General features: G+C 50.0%; 1 protein-coding gene across 1 annotated transcript in view; it reads right to left on the bottom strand.

Moving 5' to 3' along the window:
* The window catches only part of SRPK1 (SRSF protein kinase 1), a 155,072-nt gene that overhangs the window by 68,761 nt on the left and 71,920 nt on the right, over positions 1-14,391 (bottom strand). Inside the window, exon 8 of the mRNA XM_030220616.1 lies at positions 9,168-9,333. Within this exon, the coding sequence (XP_030076476.1) occupies positions 9,168-9,333 (166 nt within the window). The remainder of the gene's footprint in view (positions 1-9,167; positions 9,334-14,391) is intronic.

Genomic DNA, 14,391 nt, shown 5'->3' with positions numbered 1-14,391 from the left:
GAACCTCGCAACGGCGAGGGCATAACAGAAATTGACCTACGAAGAACAACTAACTGAGAGTGCAGCCTGACCAGAATAAATTCGGGTCCTGGAGGGTGGAGTTGGATTTACACCCCAAACAGATTCTGCAGCACCGACTGCCCGAACCGACTGTCGCGTCGGGTATCCTGCTGGAGGCAGTAATGTGATGTGAATGTGTGGACAGATGACCACGTCGCAGCCTTGCAAATCTCTTCAATAGTGGCTGACTTCAAGTGGGCCACCGACGCTGCCATGGCTCTAACACTATGAGCCGTGACATGACCCTCAAGAGCCAGCCCAGCCTGGGCGTAAGTGAAGGAAATGCAATCTGCTAGCCAATTGGAGATGGTGCGTTTCCCGACAGCGACCCCTAGCCTGTTAGGATCGAAAGAAACAAACAATTGGGCGGACTGTCTGTGGGGCTGTGTCCGCTCCAAGTAGAAGGCCAATGCTCTCTTGCAGTCCAATGTGTGCAACTGACGTTCAGCAGGGCGGGTATGCGGCCTGGGGAAGAATGTTGGCAAGACAATTGACTGGTTAAGATGGAACTCCGACACCACCTTCGGCAGGAACTTTGGGTGGGTGCGGAGCACTACTCTGTTGTGATGAAATTTGGTATACGGAGCATGAGCTACCAGGGCTTGAAGCTCACTGACCCTACGAGCTGAAGTAACTGCCACCAAGAAAATGACCTTCCAGGTCAAGTACTTCAGATGGCAGGAATTCAGCGGCTCAAAAGGAGGTTTCATCAGCTGGGTGAGGACGACGTTGAGATCCCATGACACTGTAGGAGGCTTGATAGGGGGCTTTGACAAAAGCAAGCCTCGCATGAATCGAACGACTAAAGGCTCTCCAGAGATGGCTTTACCCTCCACACGATAATGGTAAGCACTAATCGCACTAAGGTGATTCCTTACTGAGTTGGTCTTGAGGCCAGACTCTGATAAGTGCAGAAGGTATTCAAGCAGGTTCTGTGCAGGGCAAGAACGAGGTTCTAGGGCCTTGCTCTCACACCAAACGACAAACCTCCTCCACTTGAAAAAGTAACTCTTTTTAGTGGAATCCTTCCTAGAGGCAAGCAGGACCCGGGAGACACCCTCCGACAGACCCAACGCAGCGAAGTCTACGCCCTCAACATCCAGGCCGTGAGAGCCAGGGATTGAAGGTTGGGGTGCAGCAACGCTCCGTCGTTCTGCGAAATGAGAGTCGGAAAACACTCCAATCTCCACGGTTCTTCTGAGGACAACTCCAGAAGAAGAGGGAACCAGATCTGACGGGCCCAAAAGGGCGCTATCAGAATCATGGTGCCGTGGTCTTGCTTGAGCTTCAGTAAGGTCTTCCCCACCAAAGGTATGGGAGGATAAGCATACAGGAGGCCGGTCCCCCAATGAAGGAGAAAGGCATCTGACGCTAGCCTGCCGTGTGTCTGAAGTCTGGAACAGAACAGAGGCAGCTTGTGGTTGGTCTGAGAGGCGAAAAGATCCACCGAGGGGGTGCCCCACTCTCGGAAGATCTTGCGTACCACTCTGGAATGGAGCGACCACTCGTGCGGTTGCATGACTCTGCTCAGTCTGTCGGCCAGACTGTTGTTTACGCCTGCCAGGTACGTGGCTTGGAGGAGCATGCCAAACCGGCACGCCCAACGCCACATCCCGACGGCTTCCTGACACAGGGGGCGAGATCCGGTGCCCCCTGCTTGTTGACGTAATACATTGCAACCTGATTGTCTGTCCGAATTTGGATAATTTGGTAGGACAGCCGATCTCTGAAAGCCTTCAGTGCGTTCCAGATCGCTCGGAGCTCCAGGAGGTTGATCTGCAGATCCTTTTCCTGGAGGGACCACAGACCCTGGGTGTGAAGCCCATCGACATGAGCTCCCCACCCCAGGCGAGATGCATCCGTCGTCAGCACTTTCGTGGCTGCGGAATTTGGAATGGACGTCCCAGGGTCAAATTGGTCCGGATGGTCCACCAGAGCAGTGAAGTGCGGCAACTGGTGGAGAGGCGGATGACATCTTCTAGATTCCCGGTGGCTTGAAACCACTGGGAAGCTAGGGTCCATTGAGCAGATCTCATGTGAAGACGAGCCATGGGAGTCACATGAACTGTGGAGGCCATATGACCCAGAAGTCTCAACATCTGCCGAGCTGTGATCTGCTGAGACGCTCTGGTCTGCGAAGCCAGGGCCAAGAGATTGGTGGCCCTCGCTTCGGGAAGGTAGGCCTGAGCCGTCTGGGTATTCAGCAGCGCTCCTATGAATTCCAGAGACTGAGTTGGCTGGAGATGGGACTTTGGGTAATTTATCACAAACCCCAGCAGCTCCAGAAGTTGAATAGTGCACTGCATGGACCGGAGGGCTCCTGCCTCCGAGGTGCTCTTGACCAGCCAATCGTCGAGATATGGGAACACGTGCACTCCCAGCTTGCGTAGATACGCCGCCACCACCACGAGGCACTTTGTAAACACTCGTGGGGCAGAGGCGAGCCCAAAGGGCAGCACACAATACTGAAAGTGCCGTGCGCCCAGGCGGAATCTGAGATACTGTCTGTGAGCTGGCAGTATCGGGATGTGAGTGTATGCGTCCTTCAAATCCAGGGAACATAGCCAATCGTTTTTCTGAATCATTGGCAGAAGGGTGCCCAAGGAAAGCATCCTGAACTTTTCTTTGACCAGGAATTTGTTCAGGCCTCTCAGGTCTAGGATGGGACGCATCCCCCCTGTTTTCTTTTCCACAAGGAAGTACCTGGAATAGAATCCCTGCCCTTCCTGCCCGGGTGGTACGGGCTCGACCGCATTGGCGCTGAGAAGGGCGGAGAGTTCCTCTGCAAGTACCTGCTTGTGATGGGAGCTGAAAGACTGAGCTCCCGGAGGACAATTTGGAGGCAGGGAGGCCAAATTCAGGGCGTATCCGCACCGCACTATTTGGAGAACCCACTGGTCGGAGGTTACGAGAGGCCACCTTTGGTGAAAAAATTTTAACCTCCCTCCGACCGGCAGATCGTCCGGTACGGACACTTGTAGGGCGGCTATGTTCCCGTGGATCCAGTCAAAAGCCCGTCCCCGGCTTTTGCTGTGGAGGCGCAGGGGGCTGCTTAGGCGCACGTTGTTGACGAGAACGAGCGCGCTGGGGCTGTCCCTGTGCCTGACGAGGCCTTCGGGCCGGCTGGTTGTACCTACGCTTCGCGAAAGAATAGGGTGCAGCCTGCCGGGCCCGGGAAAAACGTCCACCTGTGGAGGTGGGTGCTGAAGGCGTCCGGTGGGAGAGCTTGTCGAGAGCGGTTTCCCGCTGATGCAGTTGGTCCACCATCTGCTCGACCTTCTCACCAAAAATGTTATCCCCCCGGCAAGGGACGTCGGCCAGTCTCTGCTGGGTGCGGTTGTCCAGGTCAGAGGCACGCAGCCATGAGAGCCTGCGCATCACTATCCCTTGGGCCGCAGCACGAGATGCCACGTCACAGGTGTCATATATACCCCTGGACAGGAACTTTCTGCACGCCTTCAGCTGCCTGACCACCTCCTGATAAGGCCTGGACTGCTCCGGCGGGAGCTTCTCGACCAGGTCCGCCAGTTGTTGCACATTGGTCCGCATGTGAATGCTCATATAGAGCAGGTATGACTGGATGCGGGTCACGAGCATGGAGGATTGGTAGGCCTTCCTCCCAAACGAGTCCAGAGTGCGAGACTCCCGCCCCGGGGGCGCCGAGGCGGTATCCCTCGAACTCCGTGCCCTCTTGAGAGCAGAATCCACGACCGCCGAGTCATGGGGCAATTGTGGCTGCATTAGCTCTGGGTCAGAGTGGATCCTGTACTGGGACTCTGCTTTCTTGGGAATGGTGGGGTTAGTTAATGGTCGCACCCAGTTCCGAAGCAGCGTCTCCTTAAGGACATTGTGCAGCGGCACCGTGGAGGACTCTCTAGGTGGTGATGGATAGTCGAGGACCTCGAGCATCTCGGCCCTCGGCTCTTCCACAGAGACCACGGGAAAGGGAATGGTAATAGACATATCCCGCACAAAGGAGGCAAAGGAGAGACTCTCGGGAGGTGAGAGTTTCCTCTCCGGTGAAGGCGTGGGGTCCGAGGGAAGGCCCGTAGACTCCTCTGAGGAGAAATATCTAGGGTCCTCCTCTTCCCCCACGAGTCCTCATCCTCGGTGTCGGACATAAGCTCATGTAGCTGAGTCCTGAACCGGGCCCGGCTCGACGTCGAGGCACCAGGGTCTCGGTGTCGTCGAGCGGTGGACTCCCGCGCCGGCGGGGACGGAGCTCCCTCCATCGACGTCGACGGGGACTCCACCTGCGTGGCGGTCGAGACCGGCACCGCAAGCGGCGGCGGTGTCGACGGCCCCGGCGCCGGGCTAGAGCTCGCCGGCGCCACAGTCATCGGCGCCGAGGGCGCAAGCACCCCCGGCGCCGGCACAGCCTGGCGCATCAGCCCTTCCAGGATCCCCGGAAGGATGGCTCTGAGGCACTCGTCCAGGCCCGCTGCCGAGAAAGGCGGTGGGGCCGGTAGGGGTGTCGGTGCCCGAATCTGGTGGGAGCCAGGAGACTGCACCGAGGTGCCGGGACCCTGTTGCGTCGGCACCTCTATCACCGACGGGGATCTCTCCTCTCGATGGAGACGCTTCGGCGTCGACTCCTCTCCGATGTGCATCGAGGGCGACCGGTGACGGCGCTTCTTATCCTTCTTCCGATGCCCGTCACCGGGAGGCATGGAGGAGGAGGATGACGATCCCCCTCGGTCTCGAGGAACCGGGTCAGACAGGGTTCGGTCCCGTGGGCCATGGGCTGAGGGAGTGACCGGGGCCGACTGCCCACGCGGCCTCTCACCTCTACCCTCACCGGAGGACCGGCGGGCCGACGGGACCTGTTCTCCTGGGTCGATGCCATCGGTGCCGATGTCTCGGGCATCGATACCGGTACCGAAGGACCGGGCGTCGATACCGATGCCGTCGAGGTCGACGTCGAGGGGCCGGCGCAAGTTCCAAAAATACGGTCCCGTTGAACTTGCCTCGCAACCTGAGTCCGTTTCCGGAGACCGAGACACAGGGGACACGACTTGAAATTGTGCTCCGGCCCGAGGCACTGGAGGCACCAAGCGTGGGTGTCGGTCTGCGAGATGGGCTGGCCGCACCGACCACACTTTTTAAATCCACTCGGGACCTTCGAGGACATCGACGCAAAAATCGCGTCGGCGAAATCAAAGTCGTCGATGGTGGCGGAAATCACACCTCGAAAATGAAAAACGACCGTGCGGCCACCAGGCCGCAATGCAACGTCCCCGCTGGAAGCGAGGGAAAATGGGAGCGCGTGCTCCTTTTTTTTTTTTTTTTTTAAAGAAAGAAAAGTGGAGCGCGCGGCAGTTAATTAAATATAAAGAAATTAAAAGAGGTTCGCGTAAACGCGACGGTTTTTCCGGGGCTGAAACAGAGAGAGCGGCACAGGCACGACTCTCTCCAGGCGCGGAAAAAAAGGAACTGGCGGGAGCGGTCGCGCACGGGCGGGAAGACGGCCGCGCATGCGCGGTGGGCGTGCCCTGCGTGCCGACCGTTCCCGCGAAGCTTTTTTCCGGTTGGTGGGGGCTGCCGCGGACGTCACCCAGTCGTGAGAACAAGCAGCCTGCTTGTCCTCGGAGAAATATTTTTTCACTCAAAGAATAGTTAAGCTTTGGAACTCATAAGAGATTTGCATGAACTGCTTCCACTGCATGCAAATCTCATGAATATTCATTGTGGATATCCTAAAAACCTGCCTGGCTGGGGTGCCTCCAGGACCAGGTTTGGGACACTATCATAATGTTACGGAGATGGACACAGAGGAAGACACTGTTTGCCCTGGGACTGGTAGCATGAGATATTGCTATGACTAACTGGGTTTCTGCCAGGTACATGTGACCTGGATTGGCCACTGTTGAAAGCCGGATACTAAACTAGATGGACCATTGGTCTGACCCAGTATGGCTATTCTTACGTTCTTAAAATGGTTTCAGTATCTGATACTTGATTTGTTTTTGTTTTAAGGCATTATCCAAAATTTAAAAAGCCGCCTCGATTTAGCAGCCAAAGGATTTGACAGAGAAAAGAGAAGAAATCAAGTTTAGTGCGGTTGGTAGGCCAGCGGTCGCTTATATGGTCTATATTTGAACAGTTAGATGACAAGACTGAACAACTAAACTGAGTGGAGAAACTCAGTTCAGTTGTTAAAGTTCAACATAGAAGTGGCACAGTAATCTTTGGCAGCACGTTGAAACATGACACAGCAAAATTTGTTTACCTGCAAGCTGAAGATACTTCTAAGAAAGCCATTGTCTGACATCTCTGTAGCCACAAAGCCTAAAGCATCAGCAGCATCTTCTCAAGCCCTGGATTCATCATTTTTCCGCAAGCCACTCCAACAGATTAAAAAAAATTGACATTGCCCTTATGTATTTTATTTCTTAAAGATATGCATCCATTTAGCACTGTTACAGATGAAGGCTTTTTGGCCTACTCTCAAGCTCCCAACAAATGTTATGCCATGCCATCACATCAAACTTTAGATAGAATGAAGCTAAATATGTCAAGATGTCCACCTACATTTTGAGTCAGCTTCAAAGTCTGAGATACATAAGCATTATCACAGACACCTGGACCAGCAGAACCATGGTTGCTTATATTACAGCATATGGCATAGATGAGGACTTTCATGTGATAAACATTGAGCTGGATACGCAGTACATGCCAGAGAGACATACAAGTGACAATACAGCAGATGCTGTTGAAAATAAGAAATGGAAGCCAAAGTTTTTCTAGTTGTTACTGATAACGCTGTTATCAATGAAAAAAGCCAAATATTCAAAAAGGATCTGAACCACTCGCCGTTGCTACTTCGTAACTCAGGTTGTGTGTGAAAGATGGGCTGCTGTCTCATCCAGCAATCCACATCGTTAATAAATTCCTCGGTATCATCAGCGCTTTCCATCACAGTACTATACTCACCGAAAGTTTCAAAACTGCTTCTAGAAATGCCAATGAAGAAACAGACTGGTGATATGAAAACACATTGGAACAGTACTTGAATTAAGTACAGATGAATTGCAGCAACCTATTAGTTTAAGCAGCAACAATAAAATTACAAAGAAAGCTGCACCTGCAGAACACGACTTATCTGGTCCACAAACTCGAGGTCTTACAGGCTTTTGAAGAAGCCACAACAATTGTAATGGAGAACAGCATGTTACTGTGTTCTGTTCATCCACTGGTTAAACACCTGATTAAATCAATCGATACAAGATACAGGAAAGAATAGGGAGAGGAAGTTGATATTGATGATGAAATTGAAAGACTATTACTGAAAATACAGAATTAGCAAACTAGAAAGTTCTCCCGCTTGAAAGAATTGCTGAAGAAACGTTTACTGCATAGATCAAGATATACATCCTCCTTGCGCTGTGAAACTTGTACTGAGCAATTTGGATCCACTGTTTCCCAGTACACACTCTAGGACTTTAAAATCGATGCAGTTTTGCTGACTGAACTCACAGCTGTTTCCTATCACTCCTGCCTCCATATTCTTAAGACTAATCCAACAAGTAACATTATAGCAAAGCCAAAGCAAGTACAACCAAAGAAACCAAATCAGAGATGGATATCAAAAGGAATGTGCAGGTCCCGGCACATCTGAAGATCGCAAAGTATGGTAGATGTCCCAAATTTTATGAAAATTAACCAGAGTACCATTCTTGATAGCAGTGAGTTTAATATTCTGATGAATGTGGTCTAAGTTGCAGAGAACCATATCCATGGCAGGTACACCAGATTTTTTCCAGTTTAACATGCAACAGACAATGCTCTGCTTTATAGGGATAAATAACTGGTATTTGATGTGTTCGAAAAGCAACAGTCCAAAAAGACTGAACTAGACAGCAAGACCACCAGACACAATACATGACAGCAGGCATCCCACAATGTCACCAGCAATGTCCTGTACCATATTTAAACATTCGATAAAGACACTGCGGGGTATTAGTACCAGCCATACAGCATTTTATAGCTATTTTCCACCAAGCTACTAGCTATCACAACCTTTAATAAATAATTACAATTCCCCATTGGCTAGGCTCCAGGGAGATACCCAGGTCAAGCTCCCATTTATTAGTGGGATATGCTATAGGGTTAGCAGAGAATAAGAGGAATTGACAGAGATGGGTAACACAACCCCTATAATTCCCCTCTCCTCAAGGCTCGTTTCAAGTGTGTTTCCTCTAATCCAAGCTCCCCTTTAGCCATACGAAGGATGAAGTCTAGAAGTTGCCAATAATGAAATCTCTGTGTTCCAGCGAGTCCATACGCATCCTGTAGATCTGAAAAGGGTAAACGTTCCCCTTCTTCTCATATGTGACCCAATGTGTGGAGTCCCTGTTCCCAATGTTTATAGCAATTGGTACATCAGTATTGGACTCTGGTCTAGGAGAGGGTCTTTACGTGGACAGGGGAAAACTGGGCCAATGATGAGCAGACCTGTCTCCTTGGTTTGCTACCACACTGGCACCTGAGGAGGGATCCCTGAAAGAGGTGGCTCGTTTATTTTAGAAGCAAAAATGAACAATGCGAGATAATCGGAGGGTCTCTTGGAATCTGACTGGCTGAGTTCTGAGGGCGATTAAAATCTATGAAAAAAAAAAAAGAGAGAGACATGTTCAGGGGTAAGGGACATGAGTCGGGTCCTTGTAGCAAACTGTGGATGTTTGAGTAGCAATGGATAGCCTTTTCTTATATTTTTTGTCCTCTGTTCCCATTCCTATCGCTGTACCGTCATTAGTCACTCAACTTAAGCAACTCATTCCAAGGAGCTGTTCTGGGTCTTTTTTTTTTTTTTTTTTTTTGGGGGGGGGGGGGGGCACGGTTACATCCTACAATTATTTACCTGGTGGGTAGACTGGATATGTTCACATGAGGACTTACCCACCAGGGAACTGTTTATCTGATGATTTTATTATTTGCTATTCCTCTATATTGTTTGAGGAGGGTTCGGCTTGGAAGGGAAATGGTATTGATCTTTATTGGTTTTTGATATATAGGGTGGGATCAGTCTGTTTGTTGCTGCCCACCTGGTCTTGTACTGATGTGTATGTAAAATACAAACTTCAATAAAAACAATGTTTATAGTTCACCTGCAGAACCAGATGGTGGGGGAGCTCCAGAACGCTGCCATTCAGTGGCTTCAGCAGCAAGCCTACGCACATATTGCTCATTCACACATAGGAGGATGTTTTCTGGCTTTATATCTGTGTGGATTATCTGGCACTTTGAATGCAAATAATCTAGACCTTGCAACACCTGCAAAAAAAATAAGCACACAGAAAATCAGTAATAGGTAATGACTGAGGTATGGTGATAAACAGAAAATAAGCAGATAAAGGATGAGAAGTATTCCATGATTCTCCGTATTAATAAGCCACCACCTCTGGATATGCTCACTCCTATTCCCAATCCATACACAAACAAGCTACTTTCAACCTGTCAGTCAAGTCCACGCAATCAGCATCATTTAACCCCATATAAAAAGTGAAGAGATGATCCTCAAAATACCAAGCAAGCAGTAAGAACCCAAAAAAAAAGGTGGCAGAAAATACCCCTGTATTGGATGCCACAGGTCCTATTAAAAGCAACTTCAATGCACACCTTGATGACTATATATTACATCCTAAGAACTTCAGAAGGAAGCTCTTTGGCATGAAGTACTACAGTAAACGTCAGCAGTAAATGTGAGAGACTGGGATCATATGCCATATGCCCTGATTTAAAGAGGTTCCTTACCATCATGGTCTGCACAAAATTTATTTTGAGACATTGCTCCAAGGGAATCATACTCAAAGTTCAAGAAAAGCAGGCGTGGAGGGCATTTTTGATATGACCAAGTCCAATTTAGGAAGTTTTGCTGAAAATGTCCAAAAACAGAGTGGCAAAAATAGTGGTTTTCAAACCAGAAAAATGCCCGTTTCAAAAATGGCTGTGTTCTAGATGTTTTTGTGCTCAGTGTCTATCTTTTCGGTACCATTTTCGGGGGAAAAAAAAAGTTCCTAGGGAAAAACAAAAATAAGCTACAGGGATGTCTGTGGGCCAGGATTCTTAGTAGAACAGCCACCCAGACATCCCAGCAGAGCAGTAAGGTAGCCTAGGGGGCATTGCAGTGGACTTCACATACAAAGTCCCAAGTACACATCTCACCATAACCCCCTTATATTGTATAGTGAGCCCTCCAGGAATAACAAAAAAATATATACTGTACCCAACTGTATACCACTGTAGCCCTTAAGCCTGCAGGTGTCACCTATATCAATATGGCTCCTATTTACTGCTATATCCCCAAAAATGGGCCCAATACAATTTACAAAAAAGCGAAGATACATACCTGTAGCAGGTATTCTTTGGACAGCAGGCTGATTGTTCTTATATGTGGGTCGGAGTCCACGGCGGCCCAGGAAACGGCAAATTTTTCTACAGCAAAATTTAAAAAGTATTGCCAGAGTCTTCTGGTGCGTGAACCACGCATGCACGGACGACTTTCCATCCGTCGCGTGAGCGTTCCCGCTCAGTTTAATCAAAAAGCAAATAAACAACAACTCCAAAGGGGAGGAGGGCGGGTTTGTGAGAACAATCAGCCTGTGTCCTAGAAGAATACCTGCTACAGGTATGGGCGGACTGTCTGAAGGGCTTTGTCCGCTCCACGTAAAAGGCCAATGCTCTCTTGCAGTCCAAGATGTGGAAACTGTTTTCGCCAGGGAGGGTATGAGGACGGGGAAAAAAAAGGTTGGCAAGACAATTGACTGGTTCAGATGGAACTCCGACACCACCTTTGGCAAGAACTTAGGATGCGTGCGGAGGACTACTCTGTTGTGATGGAACTTGATATAAGGTGCATGCACTACCAAGGCCTGAAGCTCACTGACTGTACGAGCTGAAGTAACAGCCACCAAGAAAACAACCTTCCAGGTCAAGTACTTCAGATAGCAGGAATTCAGTGGCTCAAAAGGAGCTTTCATCAGCTGGGTAAGAACGACATTGAGATCCCATGACACTGGTGGAGGTCTGACAGGGGGCTTTGACAAAAGCAAACCTCTCAAAGTGAACAACTAAAGACTGTCCAGTAATAGGCTTACCTTCTACACGGCGATAAGCAGTAATGACACTAAGGTAAATTCTTACGGAGTTGGTCTTCAGACCAGACTCTGACAAGTGTAGAAGGTAGTCAAGCAGGGTCTCTGTAGGACAAGAAAGAGGATCTAGGGCCTTGCTGTCACACCAGATGGCAAACCTCCTCCATTTGAAAGAGTAACACCTCTTGGTGGAATCTTTTCTGGAAGCAAGACTTGAGAGACACCCTCTGAAAGACCCAAGGAGGCAAATTCTAAGCTCTCAACATCCAGGCCATGAGAGCCAGGGACTGAAGGTTGGGATGTAGAAGTGACCCCTTATTCTGAGTGATGGAAAACATTACAATCTCCACGATTCCTCAGAGGACAACTCCAGAAGACGAGGGAACCAAATCTGACGCAGTCAGGAAGGGAGCTATCAGAATCATGGTTCCGCAGTCTTGTTTGAGGTTCAGCAAAGACTTCCCTATTAGAGGTATGGGAGGATACGCATACAGAAGGCCTGTTCCCCAATGCGGGAGAAAGGCATCTTACGCTAGTCTGTCGTGGGCCTGAAGCCAGGAACAGAACTGAGGGACCTTGTGATTGATCAGAGTGGCAAAAATATCTACCGAGGGGGTGCCCCACGCTCAGAAGATCTTGCGGACTACGTCCATGTTCAGAAAACCACTTGTGAGGTTGCATTACCTTGCTCAGTCTGCTCAGTCTGTCGGCCAGACTGCTGTTTACGCCTGCCAGATAAGTGGCTTGAAGAAACATGCCGTGACGGCGAGCCCAAAGCCACATATGGACAGCTTCCTGACACAGAGGGCGAGATCCAGTGCCCCCCTGCTTGTTGGTATAATACATGGCAACCTGATTGTCTGTCTGAATCAATATGACTTGGTTGGACAGTCGGTCTCTGAAAGCCTTTAGAGCGTTCCAGATCGCTCGCAATTCCAGGAGATTGATCTGAAGACCTTTTCCTGAAAGGACCAAGGTTGAGTGTGAAGCCCATCTATGTGAGCTCCCCACCCCAGGAGGGATGCATCCATCAGCACTTTTCGTGGCTGAGGAATTTGGAATGGACATCCCAATATCAAACTGGATCGAATCATCCACCACTGCAAGGAATTTCAAAAGTCGGTGGACAGTTGGATCACATCCTCTAGACTCCCCGCAGTTTGAAACCACTGGGAAGCTAGGGTCCATTAAACTGATCTCATGTGTAGGTGTGCCATGGGAGTCACGTGAACTGTGGAGGCCATGTGCCCCAGAAGTCTCAACATCTGCCAAGCTGTGATCTGTTGAGACGCTCGAACCAAGGACACTAGGGACAGGAGGTTGTCTGCCCTCGCCTCAGGGAGATAAGCACGAGCTGTGTTCCACAGTGCTCCAATGAAAACGATTTACGACAATCTTAACTTCAGGAGATCATTAAAGACTTACCTGTTTTGCAAGGCCTATCCCAATGACCCTACTTAAATGCTTCAACTCTGCAACACAACATAACCTTAGATCGTATTGGACATTATATATTCCTTATTATCGTTGACCCTTATTGTATCTTATACCCTAACTTTACCCCTATTTCAATCTATATTTGCTTACCCCTACAGGAATTGGCATTCGCCTTTACGGTATTGGGATAAGCGAATGCTACATACCTGTAGAAGGTATTCTCCGAGGACAGCAGGCTGATTGTTCTCACTGATGGGTGACGTCCACGGCAGCCCCTCCAATCGGAAACTTCACTAGCAAAGTCCTTTGCTAGCCCTCGCGCGCCCGCGCGCACCGCGCATGCGCGGCCGTCTTCCCGCCCGAAACCGGCTCGAGCCGGCCAGTCCAGTATGTAGCAAGACAATACACTTCAAGGGAAGACACAACTCCAAAGGGGAGGCGGGCGGGTTTGTGAGAACAATCAGCCTGCTGTCCTCGGAGAATACCTTCTACAGGTATGTAGCATTCGCTTTCTCCGAGGACAAGCAGGCTGCTTGTTCTCACTGATGGGGTATCCCTAGCCCCCAGGCTCACTCAAAACAACAACATTGGTCAATTGGGCCTCGCAACGGCGAGGACATAACTGAGATTGACCTAAAAAATTTACCAACTAACTGAGAGTGTAGCCTGGAACAGAACAAACAGGGCCCTCGGGGGGTGGAGTTGGATCCTAAAGCCCAAACAGGTTCTGAAGAACTGACTGCCCGAACCGACTGTCACGTCGGGTATCCTGCTGCAGGCAGTAATGAGATGTGAATGTGTGGACAGATGACCACGTCGCAGCTTTGCAAATTTCCTCCATGGTGGCTGACTTCAAGTGGGCTACCGACGCTGCCATGGCTCTAACATTATGAGCCGTGACATGACCCTCAAGAGCCAGCCCAGCCTGGGCGTAAGTGAAGGAAATGCAATCTGCTAGCCAATTGGATATGGTGCGTTTCCCTACAGCCACTCCCCTCTTGTTGGGATCAAAAGAAACAAACAATTGGGCGGACTGTCTGTGGGGCTGTGTCCGCTCCAGATAGAAGGCCAATGCTCTCTTGCAGTCCAATGTGTGCAGCTGACGTTCAGCAGGGCAGGAATGAGGACGGGGAAAGAATGTTGGCAAGACAATTGACTGGTTCAGATGGAACTCCGACACAACCTTTGGCAGAAACTTAGGGTGAGTGCGGAGGACTACTCTGTTGTGATGAAATTTGGTGTAAGGGGCCTGGGCTACCAGGGCCTGAAGCTCACTGACTCTACGAGCCGAGGTAACTGCCACCAAGAAAATGACCTTCCAGGTCAAGTACTTCGGATGGCAGGAATTCAGTGGCTCGAAAGGAGGTTTCATCAGCTGGGTGAGAACGACATTGAGATCCCATGACACTGTAGGAGGCTTGACAGGGGGCTTTGACAAAAGCAAACCTCTCATGAAGCGAACAACTAAAGGCTGTCCTGAGATCGGCTTACCTTCCACTTGGTAATGGTATGCACTGATTGCACTAAGGTGAACCCTTACGGAGTTGGTCTTCAGACCAGACTCAGACAAGTGGAGAAGGTATTCAAGCAGGGTCTGTGTAGGACAAGAGCGAGGATCTAGGGCCTTGCTGTCACACCAGACGGCAAACCTCCTCCAATGAAAGAAGTAACTTCTCTTAGTGGAGTCTTTCCTGGAAGCAAGCAAGATGCGGGAGACCCCCTCTGGCAGACCCAAAGAGGCAAAGTCTACGCCCTCAACATCCAGGCCGTGAGAGCCAGGGACTGGAGGTTGGGATGCAGA

Source organism: Microcaecilia unicolor, chromosome 12 (assembly GCF_901765095.1).
Source record: "Microcaecilia unicolor chromosome 12, aMicUni1.1, whole genome shotgun sequence".
NCBI classification, from domain to species: Eukaryota; Metazoa; Chordata; class Amphibia; order Gymnophiona; family Siphonopidae; genus Microcaecilia; species Microcaecilia unicolor.
The sequence above is the reverse complement of the archived record's forward strand: the minus strand, read 5'-3'. Positions and strand labels throughout refer to the sequence as shown.